Here is a 21,236-nt window from a genome sequence, read left to right on the forward strand (position 1 = left end):
GTAGAAAAACTAATTTAATGTGATGAAAGGAAGATAAAATATCAGTACTTAGGCACCTGTTATAAAATACATTGGGTAAAGTAACTTCACATTCACCAACCATTTTGATAATAGAGTAGATTAGAAAATACTTCATTTATATCCGGGGGGAAATTCAAGAAATTACAATCTATAATTTATTAAATTAATAATGCTAAATCTACTACTGCTGAAAAAAAATGAATAGCAAGTCTATCATTGTTATTATTTTTGATATTATTACGTTTAAGTTTCTTGAAAAATTAGATAGCTTAAATTCTGACATTTAATACCTGTTTATCATGTTCCTGTAGTGCAGGTGTGAAAACGGACAGATTTTCACTTTTATTATTCGCCCTTCATTTACCGTGGAAACGTAAATAAACTAAACTCCACGCGGCGTGTCTAAACCCACACAGCCCAGCATATGGGCTTACTTTCATCTGAATATATATAATACATAGACTGCGTTGTAATCATTGACTGTGTGGTGGTTGTAATACTACATTATTTCAAAAGATATGCCCTGTAGATAAACAGCCATTATTCCGTTTAACCTGACCTTTAACCCCAGGCCGTCAGCCAATCAGACGCGTTGTTCCAAAGCCGTAACCAATCAGCGGGGCTTGGGCTCTATTTGAAATCTGCTCCTGCTTGTTGATGTTCGTTTGTTGAAAACATTTTTCACGTGTCGTTGCTGGTTTCTCTCGCTCTTTGCTGGATTTGATACGTTTTTTTTTCTCCTTGTCCCTCCCGTTAACCATGTCATCTGTCGAAGTTCGAGGTGTGGTAAGTAAAAATCGACTTTAATTCTTTATTTCTTTAGTGGAAACTTCTTCTTTAGTCACTCGGCAGATAATCACGTCACCTGTTAGCAACATAAGCTAACATCATCGGCTCTCCTGGCCTGTGCGTGTTTGTGTTTTATGGTTTTAAATGACATATTAAGATATAGTTAGGTACTTTAGTAACTTGCGCTTCTGTGACAGCAGCTCCACACCGCACAGAACCCGGCGAAGATGTCTAAAAACCCGGCGGCTGGTCTGAGGAGAGCCGCTTTGGGAGAGATCACCAACTGCCCTACAGCTGCAGTCAACACAAAGGTAAGAGCACGAATGGAGAACACTGTTCAAATGACTGAAACATTGTTTAATGGATGGAAAACAAGGTTTAAAAAACTAAAACATAGTTGCAAGGATGGAAAGCACAGTTCAGAAGATCAGAGGACTTGTTTAATGTGCTCATATACCACGATAATTGTAAAAAAAAAAAAAAAAAGCTACTGGCTGCCTGTCAAACCTGGAGTCTAATAATTGTTCCCAAAGAGCTGAAAATGGGGTTGATGTTTCCCCAGAAAACTGGACGAGCCAAAGCCTCAGCCAAACCAAAGTGTACCCAGAATGCCAAGGCAGTCCAGGAGGTCCTCCCGATCATCCGGGTCCCAGCTCCTGCAGACCCGGTCCCCACAATCCCAGAAGAGTCAGCTGATGTTTCCATGAGTGAGGCAGGGGAGGAGGAGCAGCTGTGTCAGGCGTTCTCTGAGGCGCTGCTCGCTGTGCAGGACGTGGACGAGGACGACGCTGACCAGCCACAGCTCTGCTCAGAATACGTCAAAGATATCTATAAGTATCTTCACGTCCTGGAGGTGACTGTCCTCTTCCTCCTTCATTCACCCACCTGCTCACCTGTGATCATCCCCTGTCTGACCTCTGTATTCGATCCCTCAGGAGCAGCAGGCCATCCGAGCTAACTACATGCAGGATTACGAGATCACTGAACGTATGCGAGCTCTGCTCATCGACTGGTTGGTCCAGGTTCACTCCAGGTTCCAGCTGCTGCAGGAGACTCTGTACCTCACAGTGGCTGTCCTGGACAGGTTCCTGCAGGTAAACATTGCCTGAGCTGATCTGAGTCCTTATTTCATGATGGGCTGAGTACTAAAACTCCTCTGTTTTGCTGCAGGTCCAGCCTGTCTCTCGCAGGAAGCTGCAGCTTGCGGGCGTCACAGCCATGCTAGTGGCATGTAAATATGAGGAGATGTATGCTCCAGAGGTGGGAGACTTTGCCTACATCACAGACAATGCCTTCACAAAGTCTCAGATCTTGGAGATGGAGCAGCTTGTACTGAGGAGCCTCAACTTCCAGCTGGGCCGTCCTCTTCCTCTACACTTCCTCAGGCGGGCATCCAAGGTGGCAAATGTGAGTTTTACTGAACGTCTTTAACAAAATCTCAAACTGTATGGTAAGTCTATACAGAGGGGGCAGGTTCTGTCTGAAAAGAGACTCTAATCCAGAGAACTCTGTTTAATCCTCACAGCAGTCACACGATGAGTCCTGAGGCTAGTTCAGGGTCCCAGTCTAACTCTGACGTGATTCTTTGAAAGATGAATGTTTCCTGGTGATCTTTCAGTTAAACCTGAGAGTCTTTGATAAAGATGTGAGGAGGCCTGGACAAGTGTGCTCCACAGATAGAAGTACGATGAACCCCGTTTCCACCAAGCAGTCCGTTTTAGATCAGTACGGTTTATTATGGGTTGGTTTAATTGAGCTTGGTCCTGTTTGCATTTCCACAGCAAACCGTGCCCCCTCGTGGTAGGCTTGGTAATCAGGGCTGAGTGTTGTCCTTTAGAGAAGACAGGTGAGCACATGTTCTCAAAGCATGTTGATGTTTCACAGTCTGACGTGGAGCGCCACACTATGGCCAAATACCTGATGGAGCTGACCCTCATCGACTACGACATGGTTCATTATCGACCCTCTGAGATCGCCGCTGCCTCCCTGTGTCTCTCCCAGCTGCTGTTGGGCGGCCTTCCCTGGGTGAGTCTACCAGCTTCAACCTCACACAGAATGAGTGGAGGCAGAGCTCTGCAGCGTGTGTGCATGTGTCCTAAAACGTTCTCAGACCTTTGCTCGAGTCTTCAAACCAGTCTCTGATGAACAACACTCACCGTCTAAACTGCTACATGATCCAGCTTGGACCAGGGTCCTACTGACAGCATCAGGACTGGTGTTTTGGAGTAAAGAGTAACCCTTTAACTGGGCGTGTTCCTGAAGCTACAGCTCGATCTGTTGACAGTCAGAATGAATCCAGTCTAAGGAGAGCCCTCCAGCTCTCTTTCAGCTGCTGAGCTCTGGTCTGAGTGTTGTTTGGACAGTTGATGCTGAGAGGAGTGACTTTTTACCTGAGCGAGCACCTGATTCTCATCGAGTCATTTTACTGTTTTAAGTCTGTGTTGAGAGGTTTAACTGTGGCCTTGTCTTCAGTCTCCCAGTCAGCAGCATTACTCCACGTACGACCAGGCTCACCTGAAGCCCATCATGCAGCACATCGCCAAGAATGTGGTGACAGTGAATGAAGGGAAAACAAAGTTTCAGGTGAGTGTGACACGATCCACAAAGACTTGATGGTTTGTGATTGTGTCTGATGTGGTAACTGAACCGTTCTTTGCTCTGCTCTCTCCTCAGGCGGTGAGGAACAAATACTCCAGCAGCAAACTGCTGAAGATCAGCCTCCACCCTCAGCTCAAGTCGGCCATCATCCAGGACCTGGCGTCCGCTCTGCTCAAACCCTGAGCCCCGCTTTAACGTCTCATTGTTTCACTTGCACTTTATTTTAGATGAATCCACCTGTGGAGAAGCTTCGCTGGTTTATAATAAAATGTTTTTATTCATGATCGTTGCAGCCCAACAGTTTTTACTCTGTACTGTTCAGCAGTGTTGGCTCGTTCCCAGGCTCAGGAGTCTGACTACTGGACGTCCTGTCTGCTTTCTTGTTTGATGTTTACGTTTGGTACAATCACGCTGATTCAGGTTGTAACAGTTTTATGAAACTCTGAATTAAAAACACTAAATGACTGAAGTCTAAGTGTTTGAGTCTCCCTCAGTGTTCACTTGTGACACTGAGCTTTAAAGGTCAGATGCTATGGAAAATCAAAGTGCCTTAAAAATCAATAAGAGTTCATTTTTAACCGAAGCTAGAGCAAAGACTACAAACTCCAGGGTACAGCTGAGAAACACCTGCTCTCGGCTGATTAAGTACAACAGGTTTGTCACATGAAGAGGGATTAAAATTAGGCCCCAGAGAGACTGAAGCTGTCTGAAGGAATTATGGGAGATTGTGACTGTTTCAAGAAGACCATAAAGCTTGAGAATAAAACATAAATCTTGATCACAACTCTAAGATTTCGCATGTGTTTTCATTTATTGTTAAAACTATTTGAAATGATTTTTTTGTAAAATATCTTTGGCATTACATGTCATTTGTAATAGCATTGAATCTAGAGCCTTATCATTTGGAATTCATGGAAATGTATAATTGTTTGTGATACTTTGGCAACAATGCTTTTGCATTCATGCCAGGAAAGCTTTCTTGAATCTTGAGAGATTTCTCACTATGGTTGCTATGTCTGTGGTCCATGATACGAAATGGCATAAACACCAAATTAAAACTGCAAATCCATCCTCCATGTTCAGTACAAAAACACCAAATAAGGAATGCAGAGGAGAATTAGCTCAACACCCACTAATTCTTAAAATCCAGAAGTGAGCCATCAAATTCTGAGCCCTTTCAAGAAAGTGAACCCAGTACTCTCCTTTACAAAGGCAAAACCATTGTTTAACTAAAAGGATATAAAAACATCAACAATCAAAAATATGGAGAGCAATATCCAAAATAAGTAAATCAATTAATTATAATAAAAAAAATGTTGCCCAATAACACTTTTGCAGTCACTTTGTGACAAGCTGTTTTATATTTGGCTGACAGCTGAACAGTTGCGCCCTCTTTATCCAAAAGCTTGTGGATATATTCCTCAGGGAGATAGAGAAATTCAGGATATACATTTGTACATTGTTAAAAATATCTCTGTCATATCATTATGATTTAGACAGGTGATGATGAACTGGATCTCAGTTTCTACCTGTCATGTGTTAGAGAGCCTACAAACTCTCTGAGATCTCTCTTATCTTATCGTTAACAGTTTTGAGTTAAATGTTGTAATTTTTTCAATATTTAAAATGTACAGAGGTTGTTTTTATAATTTTTTATTTTGTGGTTCTATTTTATTCCTTTTGCACTATATGTTTGGATAGATAGATAGATAGATAGATAGATAGATAGATAGATAGATAGATAGATAGATAGATAGATAGATAGATAGAAAGATAGATAGATAGATAGATAGATAGATAGATAGATAGATAGATAGATAGATAGATAGATAGATAGATAGATAGATAGATATAGATAGTTTTTTTTTTCGTTCTTGAAGTTTTTTTTTTTTTTTTGTCAATGTACAAATTAACAAGGCATTACATTTAAGTGAAAACAGTCTTATAACAAGAAAAAAGACCAAGCAATCACAATAATAACAAAAAGATAACTTACATACAACACAAAAAGAAAGAAAAATAAATAAATAAAACACAAGCGGTCAATCAGGAATTAAAGTACAAAGGTACTCATATAGACATAGGGCTTTTTGAGAATTACAACATTTCATACATTTTTTATATATATTGATCTCATTTTGAAATGCATCAAATATTGGAGCAACTTTTAAAAAGCGACATTTGTGTATGAAAAACTTAGCCAAGATGATTGAATTATTATTCCCAAACTGTGCTTTCTTGTCCTCCACTAAACCAAAAAGTATGTTTTTGTATGTTAATCTCTGAGTAATTGTATCATTGTGGTTTGTCCAATATTGAAAAGTATCCCAAAAGGGTCTAACTAGGTCACATGAGAAAAAAAGATGTTCTAGCGTTTCAATATCTGTTACAAAAAGTGCAAGTATTTAAATCTACATTAAACCTTTTATGTAAGAAGTCATTACACGGATAAATTTCATTCAACATTTTAAAATGAACTTCGTGAGCCTTGGGTGGGACTGGAAAGGAAAGGTAACCGGTTCTTATCTTACTTATAACATTTCTGGAGTATTCTTTGAACAAAGGGGCCCTCTTCAACGGTGAGGAGAAACAAATTGAAGTGAAATTAGTCCTTAAGAATTTATTATTGCATTTTTTATCCAAAACACTACACCCATCTATGACTAAAGAAGGCAAATGTGAAATAACCACAGAGTAGGTCAGCATCCCTTGGATTTGATTAATCATTGCTTGTGGAATTGCCTTGATTACTACATTATATTGTCTATTAGTACAATCCAGGTTGTATTTTGCTATGAAAGCATCATAGATAGATAGATAGATAGATAGATAGATAGATAGATAGATAGATAGATAGATAGATAGATGTTAGGCTAATTTCTTTTAAAATGTCATCTTGAAAACTCTCCCCTCCCGCCATTGCACGTTTCTACGTCACGCCTGCGTCGAAGATCGAAGTTGAAAGGTGACGTAGGACGGCTCGTGCTTGGACGGTTCGCGGGAAACGTCCCAAAACAAATCAGGTGGACACGCGGGAAAGTCCAGAGTACAGATCAATCGAGCAGAGACGACCAACCCATAAGATCAGACCTTTCCCGAAAGTGGACTCTGAGCTGGACTCTGAGGCTAACGGAGGATCCCCAGCCTGAGACCTGAACCCAGCAGCTACCTCACTTAGCACAGGAGCTAATCAGTTAGCATCAGCGGCTCTCCGTGGTCTCCTTCATCCGCTGAGGACGCTTCACTGAGCGGGGACACATGGCTGAGAGGCCCGAAGACCTGAACCTCCCCAACGCGGTTATCACCCGGATCATCAAGGAGGCGGTGAGTAGACTGGGACCAGAACCGGGACCAGGACTACCTTTATTCTTCAAATGTGTAAACACAAAGACGAAGCGTGGAAGCGAAAAACAGACATGTTTAACAAAGGGGTGTCCGAGCAGGACTCAGTTCAGAGGTGGTCCAGGGGTGGCATGACCCCCCTTACATATCTCATAGACCTCTATGTTTATTTCACGAGAATACCAGTATGCAAGTGGCCTCATGCTTTGTCTATGGAAGCCCCACCAGGTCAAAAAAGGGCTTAGCCTTAATGAAAACAAAGGTTTGGGTTTGAATCCAACCTGTGGCCTCTGTCCTGCTCTATAAGCTGTCCTGTCCTCTCCAAATAAAGGCTGAAAACTTAAAAAGTGGGGGATTTGAGTAGCGCCTAATGGCATTTAATAACTTTTTTTTTTGTATTAAAGATAGGACATGATTTTCAAAGCTTCAAACATGTAATACAAATATTATCTCCTTTAGAAATTACAAAGAAATCACAGGTGCATGGATGTAGTTCAGTGTTCATGCCAGACGGTGGCTGTAGAGCATCCTGGAGCTGTTTGCAACCACTTTACATGACAGAAGAAGAAGAAGCAGCAGCCACAGCCGCCGGAAATACGGTGCAGTGAGATCCAGAAATGGAGAACACTGCAGAGACTGAGCAAGATGTCAATGAGCACATCCTGCTGCTGCTTCACAGAGACAAACATCAGCACACAGGGAGACAGGCACAGCAGTCCCCCGAGCGAGCCTCAGGATGACATCAGAAAGCCCCAGAGCTAAGGAGGGGAGCAGTGTAGTCTAAGTTTAACAGAGATCTGACTAAATCTGCTGAATGCACGAGTTTCTGTTCACCTCTGTGTCATCCTGTCTGTGTATTCTGATGAAATCCGTCCTCACAGCAGCTCCAAGCTTAACTCCTCCGCATCGTTTGTTTTCCTCACAGCTCCCAGATGGGGTGAACGTGTCCAAAGAAGCTCGCAGAGCCATTTCACAAGCTGCCAGTGTGTTTGTGCTGTACGCCACGTCCTGGTAAGAATGAAAACACCCCCAGTTTATTCATAAAACTGTTTATTCCTAATGAATTCAAAACCTGACACGTTTCCTCAGACGCTGAGAGAACAGTGAGTGAGTCAACGCAGACACACTTCAGTTCTTTGACTTTCAGTTTCATCAAGTGAACGTAGAAGAAACGTTCTTGTTTTTTCTCCTGTTGCAGCGCCAACAACTTCGCCATGAAGGCCAAGAGGAAAACTCTGAATGCAGGAGACGTTCTGGCTGCGATGGAGGAGATGGAGTTTGAACGATTCCTGGAGCCGCTCCGAGAAGCTCTGGAAGGTCTGTACGTCTGAGAAACCCCAAGACACAGATCCTGTGGTTTCGTTGAGTGTGACTGAGAAGACATCAGGGAGGAGGTTAGGATGTGAGGCTTTCAGACTGTTGGTACAGAGATGTGACAGAGGGTTAAGATATCCATCCAGAGCAGGAAAAAGAATGGTATACACCAAACTGATCCAAACTCTGGATTGAAGAGCTCCTACTTAAACCAGCGTCTCATCTCATCATCACTAACACATAGCCTGGATATGAACCAGCTCCTGTCTTTGTGTTTCTCCACAGTGTACAAAAAGGGCCAGAAAGGAAAGAAGGAAGTCTCTGAGCAGAAGAGGAAAGACAAAGAGAAGAAGACCGACTCAGAGAACGACAAGAGCCGAGAAGAGGAAGAGGAGGAGGAAGAAGAGCGCATGGAGGAGGACCCTGAGGTGGAGAACGAAGCAGAGGAGGAGGAGGAGGTGGAGAACTGATGAAGCTCTGGTGAACTGAGGCTATCACAGGCTGGATGTGGTGCGTTCAAGTGTTGCTGGGTCATCGTAGAGCTGGATGAATCAGCACATGCAAGGTCAGTGAGGTGAGGGGGCTTTTATTGTGGCGGGGCAGCAGCAGTCTTCCAATTAGAAACAAAGCACAAAGTCGGACTCCATCAGCGCTTCCTCCTGTTCTTATGAGTCTGCCCCGTTTCTCACAAACACCGTGTGAGCTCACGCTCCCTGAGAAACGAGCTGTTCCCTCAGGTCACCACAGGGGGGCGTAATCAGACCAGTCCAGCAGCAGCTTGTTCCAGACTCAGAGATGCAGGTTTCATTCAGTCTAAACATGAGCAACTTCAAGTCTTCGTTAGTGACTGTGTGTGTGTGTGTGTGTGTGTGTGGGTGTAGTTGTGCGCCAACTTTGTGATCTGACTCAGCGTAGAGCCCCTGAGGTGGTCTGGGATGCAGCGTGGAGCAAAACCAGCAGCTCCTCTTCTCTGTTTGAAACATTTATACTTTTGTAGAATGCTTTTTGATGGTTTTGAGAATTTCAATAAATATTTTGTATAAAAAGTCAAACTGCATTGGGTCATCACTGAGTTTACAGGTTAGAGTTAGACTTTAGTACAGGACTCAGTATCATCACCCTGTTCCCTTTTCTTTTTAAAGTACGACCTTATAACTGTACAGAATAGGATTCAAGCCAATGGAAAAAAACTTTTTTCTGCTATGTTGTAAACAAAAAAAAAAGAAAATTTAAAATAGCAGTAATAATTATATTTTGTCACTAGAGATATTCTAGATTAAAGAGTTGTACAAGCTGAAGTATTGATCTGCAACCTTTAAAAAAAAACATTTTGCCTCAGCTCACCTTGGTTTAAGAAATTCTGGAGCCACAAAATGAACTTTATTTTCACAACAAAAACTATGGTGTAAAATATTCTAAAAAAAATAGAGAAAATGTAGTGACTCATTATGGAAACAAAAAGTAATTTTTGGAATTTATGAAGTTGAACATGTGAAGTCTTACATTTTGATAATTTGCTGATTTTTTTGTAAGAAAGCAAGAATTTTAAAAAGCTAAAAATGCAAGACAAATGATTACAAAAGAAAAAAAAATCAAAAAATTTGCAAAAATGTTAAAAATTTCCAGTCAGCTAAAATTCCAAAAATGCAAAAAAAAAGATCAATGTCAAACTTTGCAAAATTGCACAAAATTTAGAAAATTTAAAAATTCAAATGTTTTTTTTTTCAAAAGTTTGAAAAAGATTGTATAAACTTGCAAAAATTTTAAAATAATACCTGACTATGATTGCGAATAGTGATAATATTGCTCAACTCATTCTTTTTTTTTTTTTTTTGCTAATGTCTCACCACACATCAAGCATCTACACTCAGCTGGTTCAGCAGTTAAATGAATCCATCCACACAGAATGAAAATCTGTTTCCTTCTAGGTTTGTCTTTTTGTATCTTACTTAAGGTTAGCCACAGGTGCAGGAAAGTTGGTGGGCTGTTGATATTGTAGGAGGTGAAGAAGAGCGGCGGCAGGCTTTATTGACAGATGGGATACAGGTTTAGTGAAACAAAATGTCGATGCAAGATTTTATTTAGTGTCATGTCTTTAATCATAAATACCCTCAGTAAGAAAAAAAAAATCTTTATTTCAAGACACTTTTATAGAGCCAGTGCAAAGGAGTTAAAAAAAATCTGGATAACTGACTTTTAAACTTTTATACGCAGATTAAGATTAGTATTTTTCCATCTCCACTTGAAGCTGGACCATAGATTAAGCTGGACTACAAATGAAAGTTGTTACATTTTGAGTCATGGTTCTGAATAGGGATGTCCCGATCACCTTTTCTTTGCTCCCGATCCGATTTTATTTTGAGTTTCTGCCGATCCTGATATTTCCCGATCCGATCTTTCAGCAATGCATTAGGAAAAAAGAAAAGGAAAAACTCCTACAACTTGTCCTTTGAGTTTTTTTTATTTTATTTAAATGAAGGTATCATTCTAGCCAACATGCATACAACTTTTTTTCTCCACTTAGGGCAGCATTGGATCAACAAAATAAAAACAAAGCTTCTCAGTGGTGCACCACAAGATAACCTTGTATGTGTGTGACAATAAGGTTGCAATTTCGTTGTACTTGTTATAATGACAAAGTTATATTCTAAAATGAATGATGATGTTCTATTATACACATTATAATTAAAAACAAGAACCAAGGCCCCAGCCTTTTTCCGATTCTGTCTCCCCCAATCTCCAATCGTTAAAAAATGCCCCGATCCCGATCAGATCCAGATCACATGATCGGATCGAGACATCCCTAGTTCTAAAAACTGGGCTCTACCGCTCTACATCATTTTGATCAGCGGTGGCCTGAAACAATCTTTTTCCTTAACTCAGGCTGGTAGATCTTAAACCCATTTGAAGTTACTGGGCCGAATTTGACCTCAAGAAGTATGTAAGGGTTTAATTAGTCAGTTTTCCTTTCCAGGCTTCACCTCAGAGAGAAATGGTCAGTTTCTACTTCCCAAAGGCAAAGATTAACCTGTTCGTGACTATTTCTCCATGCACATATAGAAAATGTTAAGAGCAACAAAGCTGACATCTCTACGGTTAGAGGAAAATCTTTGTAGTCCCTCTGATAGCTCTGTAAAAGTTTGACACCTCAAACATTACGCACTGGCCCCAGAATGCTGTCTTTAACATAAATCCAATCAGCTACTGTGTCGTTAGGAAACAGCAGGGCTCTATGAACTGTCTTTACTGAAACAGGCAGTGATGTCAGGATTTAAGTTGGAGGGGACACTGCACTGCTAGTGCAGTTAAGGACACAGATCTGGTGCCATTCTTTAAAGCATCCTCAGGTCTTTATTCAAGAGCCTTAAATGATAGACTCTTGAAATCCCTGTTTCTCTTCCAGGTTTGGTGTGAAAAATACACTCAGACACATGATTCTCACTTGAACTCTTTATTGTTCAGTTACTCAGAGGGGCACTCGATTTTGCCGCTGTTGATATCATCGATGATATCGTGAGGAGGACGGCCATCGACGGAGCAGCCCACGGACTGAGCGGTTCCCAGGATCTCTTTGATGGTTCCTGCATGAAGAGAAGAGAAAGCGTTTGAAGAGCAACCAGGGCAGGGAAATAAATAGCAACAGTCAGATGAAATGTTGAAACTGTTCCAGACTTTTCGGCACAGAGCGGCCCATGAGTGTGAACAGCTCTGTTTCCTAAAGCCGGGTCACTCTGAGCCTCCACTGGATTATACCCCATCACTCTGACAGACGGGCATAGTGGCGGGAGGCTGGAGAGAGATTCAGACACCAAGAGACACCTGAGCCTGATTGGATGGTTACCTGAGAGCTCCCTGGCGATGGAGCGAGGCCTCATGATGCGAGCAACACCCACAATCTCATCGAAGGACACGCTGCCGCTGTGCTTGACTGGAAGAGAAGAAAGAAGGCGCTGAAATGTTGCTTTCTAAAGACCTGATGGAGAATCACCTCATACAGGACGGAGACGCCACTCACTGTTCTTGACCTTCTTCCTGTCACGAGGAGGCTCCTTCAGAGCTTTGATGATCAGAGCCGACGCAGACGGTACGACCTCAATCTGAAACACAAACACCAGGTCAGCCTCCACATGCTCATGTGACCACTCAGGGCTCAGTGTGTGATGTCGTCATACGCACCGCTGCCTGTCTGTTCTGGATGGTCAGCTTCACGGTGATCCTCAGACCCTTCCAGTCCCCGGTGGCCTTGGCGATGTCGTCACCAACTTTCTTTGGAGACTGATGAGGTAAAAAACAGAAGATAGATCAAGGTTAGAGCAGAGTAGTAGTTTCGGAAGTCAGGAATTTATACGCTGGCCTCCAGGAGGCGCCAAAATGAAAGCGCGTAATAGAAACAAGATGGACATTTTCACTTTCAGGATTACAGAATAAAAATGGAATGAATTTAGAGAAAGAGCTCAGGCCACATTTGGACAAACAAAGCTTCAGTAATGCCAAAGATGAGGCAAAGTTCAAAGCTTTCAATCCTCCAAACAGACGCAGACCTCTTCAATTTAAGGCTCTGTTCCTGACTTTTCGGCACAGAGCGGTCCATAAGTGTGAACAACTCTGTTTCCTAAAGCTGGGTCACTCTGAGCCTCCACTGGATTATACCACATCACTCTGACAGACGGGCATAGTGGCGGGAGGCTGAGGGTTCATGCAAGGACAAGGACGTTCACACTCACCAAACCCAGAGGTCCAATTTTAGGGGCCAGGGCTGAGGTGGCGCCGACTTCTCCTCCTGTGCATCTCATGTACACTAAGAGACAAAGACAAGTCAGATGAAGAAATCCAGAGCCATACATAACTCATTTCACCCTCAAAATCATTTTAGACACATTTCCAGCTCAGTCACATCTCACCCTCAGGTTTTTATGAGGTCTAATGAAGTACGGATAAAAGTTCAGAATTAAGCCCAGTCTGGGTTTCAATTTTTACTGCTGGAAATAAGTTACATGATGAAAAGAGTGCATTTGTTTACATACTAAAAATATACCATAGAAAAATGGTGGTCATTTCAATTTTTGGCTTAATCATAAATCAACTTTCTTCCTTTTAAATGGCCAAAATTCTCTGTTGGCCAACAGAAAATACTCTTAATTTCTCTAAACAAATGTGGAATAAATTTCAGGACCTGATGTTATTGCTAACACTGACAATTTTACTTTGACAAAAGGTTCAGGAGGTGGTGCTGCAAGTTAACATTCATATTTAATTAGCATAATGAGGCGTAATCATGTCCAATAATGTGCCTGACATAGGGTTTAACGTCAGCTTGAATCCTAACTCTGGTAACTCTGAGTCTGATTTTATTTCTATACAATGCACAGATAAAAGCTCTGTTATCTGTACTGAGATGATGGGCTACTAATTAAAAAGATGTGATAAACTTCTTATTAGCACACAGACCTTATAAATATGTCGCATGTATGATGAGCTCCTGCTCAGCTCTGAATCAAAATCATTCACCCGCTTCAGCTTTCAGATAAATCTTTCTATATGATAGGTTAAATTAAAACACCTAAATTAATTAGCCCCACCAGACTTAACCCCTGTTCTGTCTTTTAATTAGACTTTAAACACTTATTCTGAGGAATTAGCCAAAATTAGCATTAGCATGCCCCCACGTGGTATCGTCCACAATCCGTCCCCAGAACAGAACCATGTCCCGGGGTCCAGATCACAGAGTCAACCCTCACCTGGTCGATCTGGTTTAGCATGCAGAGCTAATATAAAAAAAAATCATATTCAGTGACTGAATCGTCGCTTTTTGTGTCCGTCCATACCGTGCTGCCTTCACGGGCCATGCTGCGTTCACAGGCCGTGCTTCCTGGGGCTGTGAACGAAGCTCTGCGGTTATTATCCCCCTGTCAGAGAACACCTACCAACTTTAATCTCGTTGGGGTCGAATTTAGGAGGCATGTTGCTGCTGTGGAGGTTGAGCTCAGTTCAGCTTGGGTGGTGAGGGTGTCGGATGAACCCGGAGCCGGGACGACCGATTACTGTTGCACCGTCACCGCTAAGGGGGACAAAAGAAAGACCGAGAGTAGGCCGCAGCCGCTTATATACCCACATGGAGTATCGCGAGAGGTTCGCTGCAGCTGTAGTGACGTCCGCCCAAACGTGAACTGCGTCACTTTGAAGCCTCTCTGTTATTATACTCTCATTTATACGATTGTTATTAACCCTACAAGGCTGAGCGTTTCATAATTGGTAAATGAGTCTCAGAAACCTCTCCCTCAGCAATATGAAATATGGTTAGTTTCCTAAAAAACGTGTAATACATTTTTAAATTGTATTCTGCCCCCTGAGGATGATGAAAACACAGCAGGCAGCTGAAGCTACTTTTGGCCCTAAACTTTAATTGTTACTCATTTTTTAAAGGATTTTCTGCTTTTAAAGAATTTATATTAGCTAGAAAATCAAGTTAGAAAGATGCCAAAAGCATTCAGTTTTTCATATGTGATATTACATTTTATAAAATATATATTTTATTTGATTATTCATTGTTTGCAGATTTTGTTAAAAGGGTCCATATATAATAATAATAATAATAATAATAATAATAATAATAATAATAATAATAATAATAATAATAGTTATTATTATTATTATTATTATTATTATTATTATTATTATTATTATTATTATCTTCTTCTTCACAAAGGCAATGGTTATTTACAATGATAATGAGCTGCTTGAGAGAAGAAAGATATGTTTATTTATTCATTTATTTTGTTTTTGCCTTTAAAGAAAAAACAGAGCTTAACCTTAAAACTTCTGGAACAACAGCTGCTGAAACCTCTAAAACCTGCTCTGTTTTCTATGCATAAGAGTCAAAACTCCTCATTTGAAGTGACTGCCCTCTTCTTCTTCTTCTTTTTCTTTTCTTTATCTTTTTCTTCTTCTTCTTCTTCTTCTTCTTCTTCTTCTTCTTCTTCTTCTTCTTCTTCTTCTTCTTCTTCTTCTCCTTCTTCTTCTTCTTCTTCTTCGGTTTTTCCAACTTTTAATGTCTCTGTCACCTCAGTAAAGTTCTCTGTTAGCTCTTTTCAAAGGTGCAAGAATGCTCAGTGATAAATCAATTTTAATATAAATCAATATTTGTTAAACAGGTAGTTACAAGCTCATTTTGAAGTCTCTCTTTTTCAGCCCAACATTCAAGAACTCATCCTCCTATAACCCAACATTTTCAACCCGGCATTCCAGACCCCAGGATTCCAGACCCCAGCATTCCAGAACCCAGCATTCCAGAACCCAGCACTCCAGAACCCAGATGTAAGTTAAAGTGTTACTGTTTTATAAAATGTTGGGTTTTTTGAAAGTTGGTTTCTGAAATGTGGATTATTCTAGAGACTTTCTTTGTTGCTGTGTTGCTTTTTTCAAAACAACAGATATAACCCTGTACTGATGTCTGATGATCTCAGTGTTGGTTAAAAAGCAGATATTCTCTGATGGACCCTCTGTCCGATCAGTAGTTTGAGGCCCCTGGTTGTGCAGAAAGGTCCATACTCTCAGGTTTCCTTAAAACTGTGTTGAGTTAAGTTTTCCTGCACCTTCGGCAGCTTTTATCCAGTCTCTGGTGTTTGTATCAGTCTCAATGTGATATGAAGTTTCTTGATGATAATCAGGATCAGTCAAACCCTGATTATATGAGTCACTCACTGATCACTAATGACAGAGACCATCTTAAAAAAGCATGAATCAAAGCATGAGATGAATGAAGGTTTGTGCAGCTCCTTTTTACTGATCCACCCTCAGCGCAGGGCTTTCTCTGCTCCTCAGAGCTGGAGTTAAAGGTTTGATTCCTGACGGAGCGGGCCGTTTGAACGGACTCTCTGCCTCTTTGATGCAGTCTGGAGGCTGACAGTTGTTCGTGGATGATGTAAAGTTATTTTCTGAACGGTTCATGAACTCAGAGGAGTCAGAGTGCAGCATGTGGGTGCTGAGTGGATGAACATCCTCCGTGCAGGATAATGGGCCTGAAGCTGGCTGAGTGCTGCAGGAGTGGAACAGGATCATACCAGTGCTGTGGAGTCCTGCAGGTGTTTGTACCATCGGGCCTGTTGAGTCTGAGGTTGGTGAGCAGAGCAGCGTTTCCTGTTTGATTCCTGCAGGACAGTTTGACTCAGAGCTGCTGACGGGAATAGAAACAGAACACAGGAGGGAGTAAGTGGGAGAGATCAGCTCTGCTGTTTAATATGCATCATGAAAATCACACGTTCACAGCTCATATTATCAAAAAGGAATTTATCCCAGCTTTCAGAAAGTCCACAACAGTCCCAGGAAATGTCACGTCTGAATAATCTGCCATGGAAGTGATTCTGACGCTGCTCTCAAAGCTTTGTGGGATTAAAGCTTCTCTTTAGTGTGCAAGCCGATAAGAAACCCTTGATTTCAGAAAAACACCAAGTTTTGAATTTTTCAAAACCACTTCACTCAGTCTGTTTATTTTCTGGGTTTAAGAACTGTGGAGGCAAAAGAGGACACAGTCAACAACAGCCAAAGAAACAGCTTCATGTGTTCATCGTCCTAAACTGGTATTAAACTGTTAACACCACATAAACTCAATATTAATTGTTTGTTGATTATCTTATTTTAGACTTAATCTGAGCCTCATTCAGCTGAACACTCCAGAAAAATGTCTGATGTAAAGATGTTAAAAGACAAACATGACAGAAGAAGTCAGCTAACAGGGTAAGAGACATGTACTTGTTTGGTTTCTTAAAAAAAGGAAAATTTCCGGTCTTATAATCAGAGTCAAGTTATTTTATTTCATGACCCTTTGTAACATGTTTCTGTCAGAGGATCAGGGCCCCAGTTAAAAAAAAACTAAAACATTACAAACTATTAGAATAAAAATGTGACCACACCTATAAAAATGTATTTATGTAAAAGATGATGTCATAATCCAGTCCAAATGACAGGAGAACAAGGAGTTACTGAGTGCTTCAAAAGCCGTGTTTCCGCCAAGTGGTCCGGTATGGATCTGTACAGTTTGGTACGGTACAGGAGGTGGGATTGGTAAAACCTGATCTTGTTTGTGTTTCCACGGCCAACCGTGCCCTTTGTGTTAGGGGGTGTGTAAACTTGATGCCAATAGCCACGTTAGCTACTTTATGGCCTGACCCCATAGCAGTGCGACACAGTGTACACGCCTAAGAAATTAAACGAAGAAGAAGAAAACGGCACACAGCAAACAAAGAAGAATGTAAGGCATCCAGCAATTTTCCTCAACTGGACGTTGACTGGAGATTTAAACATGGCATGTGCTATGTGTTGTCCTTTATTACTGCTGTCACACGGTACGTGACGTCAGTATGACTACACCCCCAGCAGAAGGGTACCAAAAAGTGGAATGGGAGGGTCAGTAGTTTGAGAACATGTCCATTTTAAGTCAAAAGAAACCCCGATATGTGCCGTACTGAGACAAACAGAACTGAACTGCTTGGTGAAAATAGGGCTTAAATTTCTTAAAGAGACAGAAGCAAATATATAGTTTAAGTGAACACCTAGAGGACACTTAAGCCACATTTCCACCATGCAGACCAGTTTGGTTTGTCTCAGTACGGCACGCATTTTGTTTATTTTCTGTCTTTTGAGAGTCTAATCACTTCTTGACTCTACCTCCCGACATATTTACAATCCCAGGAAAAAATACACGAGAACGACAGCTGTCAATCATCGTTAAACGTTATGTAAAGCCTTGTTTTTAACCCCGTATAACTAATGAAAATGATTTTTTTTAGAAAAAAGAGGACTTTAATACAAGGCAGCCAAATGCTATCTTTAAATCACCACAGCAATCGGACGTGAGAAACATTTCTAAGAGGTGTATTCATTTTTTAAAGTTTGACCACAGCCCATCTGGAATGACTGGAGAGATGGATATTTTAACCTATACTGCAGCCAGCCACCAGGGGAGCAGTTTAACCAAGCAAGTGGACATCAGTTTTTTTTTTTTTTTACAGTCTATGGTAGGGACTCAATCCGAACAAGATGTTTTCTCCCCATTAAGTTGTTGAGTGTAGTATACAAGCAGTGCTGTTTATAATACTCTCTGCCATGTTTATGATACTGTTAAAGTGTATGGAGGGAGGGAGATGGTTATAGGGAACAAGAGGTGTGAGGATTTACTGGAAAACATTGTCATATGTGTGATGCAACACCAGATGTGTCTCCAGTTTGGCTCTGCTTTGTTGTGTGTTGACTGCGTACATCAGCTCACACCAGATGCATGCTCAGTTTGGCATCTTGCAGGACTGACAGACATCTGGAGTTATAGACAGAGGAGTCCCCAGCTTGGCGGACCACAAGTTTTGAAATTTTTTTTTTTTGGTGGGGTATTGGGGTTCTTGGTCTGAAACACTTTGAGAAATACTGCTCCAGTGGTCAATCAGGGAACTGCAGGTTTTTGGAACTGTCAATTAAAGTTTAATCAGTATTTTTTAAAAGCATGATTTTACTGAGGGTCCTCGCTAGTATACGAAGACAAAGATACGTGAGTGGAGGAGAAGAGGAAGAATGGAGTGTTAAAGAGTAAGAGCCAGCTGTTATCTCTGCATACACAAACTGAGAGCCTGAAGCAGGAGTAGAGAGCCAATGTTAACACACACACACACACACACACACACACACACACACACACACACACACACACACACACACACACTCACACACACACTCACACAGCTCATTTGTTAAACTCTTGGGAATGATTGGATTTCAGCAGTTCCTCCGTCTCTCCGTCCTTCTTGACCCTCTCTTTCTGTTTTCCAATCAGCAGCTCTCCTCCTCGTCTTCATCTCTGCTGTACGACTTCCTCCATTGATTTTTCCTCAACTCTGATAAATTCAGTAGGGAATCGAGACTAAACACACGGCTTGTCTCGCTTAACTGAATTTAAAAGAGGAGAGGATTGACTTTGGATTCCTGTCTTTCAACGGCGTTGATCAGAGAACAAGCTCATCGATGATCAGAGGCCCAGAGGAGCTGGTTCAGGATCAGCTCTGAGAGGTGGAAATCAATGCGGAAACTTTAATCTTCTCTCCGATCAGGGCACAGCATACATCTACTCCTGTTTCATCAGATAAACAGAGGGAAAGCAGCATTATCACGTTACACAACTACGAGTTCGAGGAGCCCAGTGAGAGTCTCACTGGATCCTATCAGGGTAACAGGGTTTGTTTTTTTCCTCCACAGTGCAGACGTGGGCGTGCAGAGTGTGAAAATCCATCACAGTTTATTCAAAGGTGTTTTTTATTCTGGACATAATTTCATCTGTCAATCACATTAAATCTAGAAAAGCAAATCAGAATCAGAGTTACTCCCCTAAAACCAGCAGCAACCTGCAGAGGGGGGAGAAATGGAGCCAAGACCAAGAGCTGCAGTTCCCCAAGTGTCCACTAGAGTCTGTCTCCAGCAGTGAGACAGGCCCTATAAGCTCCATGTCTTCACACCCTCACCTGTCCTCTCTTGGGTCTCAAACAGTCGTCATACAAGGTTAAGTTGACCTCTTGGTCTGTAGAGGAACTGACGCCGTTAGCGGTCTACAGGCCTCATAAAGCGGCTCCTCAGAGTGTCTTTGTTTACAGCACCAGGCTCTCTGAGACTCTCAGCATGTAAACTGAGTCCAGTCCATCATCAAAGACTGTAAGGAAACACCCGGCCCACATAATCTGATCCTTCCCTGGGTTTCCTCCACCCGTGCTGGTGCAGACTTCCTCTGTCCTCATCCCATTAGCAGAAACCAGAGACGAAGAGGAGCGTTTCAAACGCCTCACGTCAGCACGCTGCATTACTGAAATAACAGCCAGGGGACTCGTGGAGACCTGTGGGGCCAAGATGTGAGGCGGGGTTAATTAACAAGTGGTGGTGCTGAATCAGAGGTGAGTTATCTGTCGCCTCGCTGCGTGGTTCCCCCGGAGGCTCAGCACAAATTGAGAGTGACGAGCAACTCGCCCGGAGCGAGGTCTAATTTCTGCAGAGAGATTCCACTGAAGCGTGTTAACCCCGAGCAGGAGGTCTCTGAACACGGTCCTGCTCCTTTAGAAGAGAAAACACAGCTCACAGTGTGAATCAGCTCAGCGTCCCGTTCATGAACATGAGTGGAGCTTTATCTGTGGACTCCCCACAGAGACATCCTCTGGAGAGCCTCTCAGAGCAGAGCTGCTCAGCAACAGCCTCTCACAGCGACACAAACAGGCTTTATTTTGGCGTTGAAGCCCCAGCACGCCTGGGCATGCTTGGGTCCCATACAGGGGTTTCAGAGAGGGTGGGGGTCCTTGTAAGAGACAGCAGGGCAAGGGTGGGCCATTATATCCTGACCTATGGTTAACAGCAAGACACCTGAGCTAGCTAGCTCACAAACACACCTCTACCAGTTAAAGAAGTCCACAAAGAAACCAGAAACCTAAACTAAGACCTCCACAAAAAACCTCATACACAAACCTCCACCATGACTCCAAAAAACATCCACCACAAACCTCCATCATGACCCAAGAAACCTCAAAACCTTCACCATGACCCCTAAAAGACTCCTTTAGAAACCTCCACCATGACCCCAGAAACCAGAAACTTCAACCATGACCCCAAAAATTCTCCACCAAAAACCTCCACTATGACTCCTGAAACCTCCACTTTGACTCCAGAAACCTCCATCATGACCCCCAGAAACCAGAAACCTCCACCAAAAACCAAAAAAACCTCCACCAAGACCTCTGAAACCTCCGCCAAAAATCTCATCCACAAACCTCCATCATGACTCAAAAAAACCCCCAGAAACCTCCACTAAGACCCTCAAAAATCTACCACAAGAAACCTCCATCATGACTCCAATAATCTTTCACCAGATACCCCCCAGAAACCAGATTGTCCACTAAGACCTCTAAAACCTATACAAAAAAACCTCATCCACAAACCTCCACCATGACTCCGAAAAAACATCCACCACAAACCTCCATCATGACCCAAGAAAACTGAAATCTTCACAGAGACCCCTAAAAAACCTCCTTTAGAAACCTCAAACCATGACCCCAGAAACCAGAAACTTCAACCATGACCCCAAAAATTCTCCACCAAAAACCTCCACTATGACTCTCGAAACCTCCACCAAAAACCAGAAACCTCAACCCAGA

The 21,236-nt window shown here is 42.1% G+C and overlaps 3 protein-coding genes and 2 non-coding genes across 7 annotated transcripts; 2 read left to right on the forward strand and 3 right to left on the reverse strand.

Moving 5' to 3' along the window:
• The first annotated feature begins 652 nt into the window (after positions 1–652).
• Positions 653–4,151, forward strand: ccnb2 (cyclin B2). Of its 2 annotated transcripts, none has more exons than XM_074665956.1 (8): positions 653–807; positions 1,008–1,121; positions 1,373–1,663; positions 1,746–1,904; positions 1,981–2,217; positions 2,695–2,835; positions 3,283–3,393; positions 3,484–4,151. In XM_074665956.1, the coding sequence occupies exons 1-8, from the start codon at positions 781–783 to the stop codon at positions 3,589–3,591; spliced, it is 1,188 nt and encodes a 395-aa protein (XP_074522057.1). In that variant the 5' UTR covers positions 653–780; the 3' UTR covers positions 3,592–4,151. The 2 variants fall into 2 exon arrangements, with proteins under 2 accessions (XP_074522057.1, XP_074522058.1); XM_074665957.1 differs by having other exon boundaries at positions 1,011–1,121; positions 3,484–4,150.
• Positions 4,152–6,358: 2,207 nt separating this feature from the next.
• pole3 (polymerase (DNA directed), epsilon 3 (p17 subunit)) lies at positions 6,359–9,068 on the forward strand. Its single transcript, XM_074666641.1, has 4 exons — positions 6,359–6,732; positions 7,676–7,761; positions 7,949–8,067; positions 8,350–9,068. The coding sequence occupies exons 1-4, from the start codon at positions 6,667–6,669 to the stop codon at positions 8,532–8,534; spliced, it is 456 nt and encodes a 151-aa protein (XP_074522742.1). The 5' UTR covers positions 6,359–6,666; the 3' UTR covers positions 8,535–9,068.
• Positions 9,069–11,499: 2,431 nt separating this feature from the next.
• Positions 11,500–14,150, reverse strand: rpl12 (ribosomal protein L12). Of its 2 annotated transcripts, none has more exons than XM_074666517.1 (6): positions 13,989–14,150; positions 12,789–12,862; positions 12,241–12,339; positions 12,080–12,161; positions 11,906–11,992; positions 11,500–11,645 (listed from the first exon to the last, which is right to left on the reverse strand). In XM_074666517.1, the coding sequence occupies exons 1-6, from the start codon at positions 14,023–14,025 to the stop codon at positions 11,527–11,529; spliced, it is 498 nt and encodes a 165-aa protein (XP_074522618.1). In that variant the 5' UTR covers positions 14,026–14,150; the 3' UTR covers positions 11,500–11,526. The 2 variants fall into 2 exon arrangements, with proteins under 2 accessions (XP_074522618.1, XP_074522619.1); XM_074666518.1 differs by having other exon boundaries at positions 13,890–14,029.
• Positions 11,724–11,850, reverse strand: LOC141788394 (small nucleolar RNA SNORA65). Its single transcript, XR_012598137.1, has one exon. It is a non-coding gene; the product is annotated as a small nucleolar RNA SNORA65 (small nucleolar RNA).
• LOC141788395 (small nucleolar RNA SNORA65) lies at positions 12,621–12,747 on the reverse strand. Its single transcript, XR_012598138.1, has one exon. It is a non-coding gene; the product is annotated as a small nucleolar RNA SNORA65 (small nucleolar RNA).
• Positions 14,151–21,236: the final 7,086 nt, after the last annotated feature.

The sequence above is a fragment of the Halichoeres trimaculatus genome, unplaced genomic scaffold, assembly GCF_033239565.1.
Source record: "Halichoeres trimaculatus isolate MK-OKI-2021-1 unplaced genomic scaffold, fHalTri1.1 fHalTri1_scaffold_3, whole genome shotgun sequence".
NCBI lineage: Eukaryota > Metazoa > Chordata > Actinopteri > Labriformes > Labridae > Halichoeres > Halichoeres trimaculatus.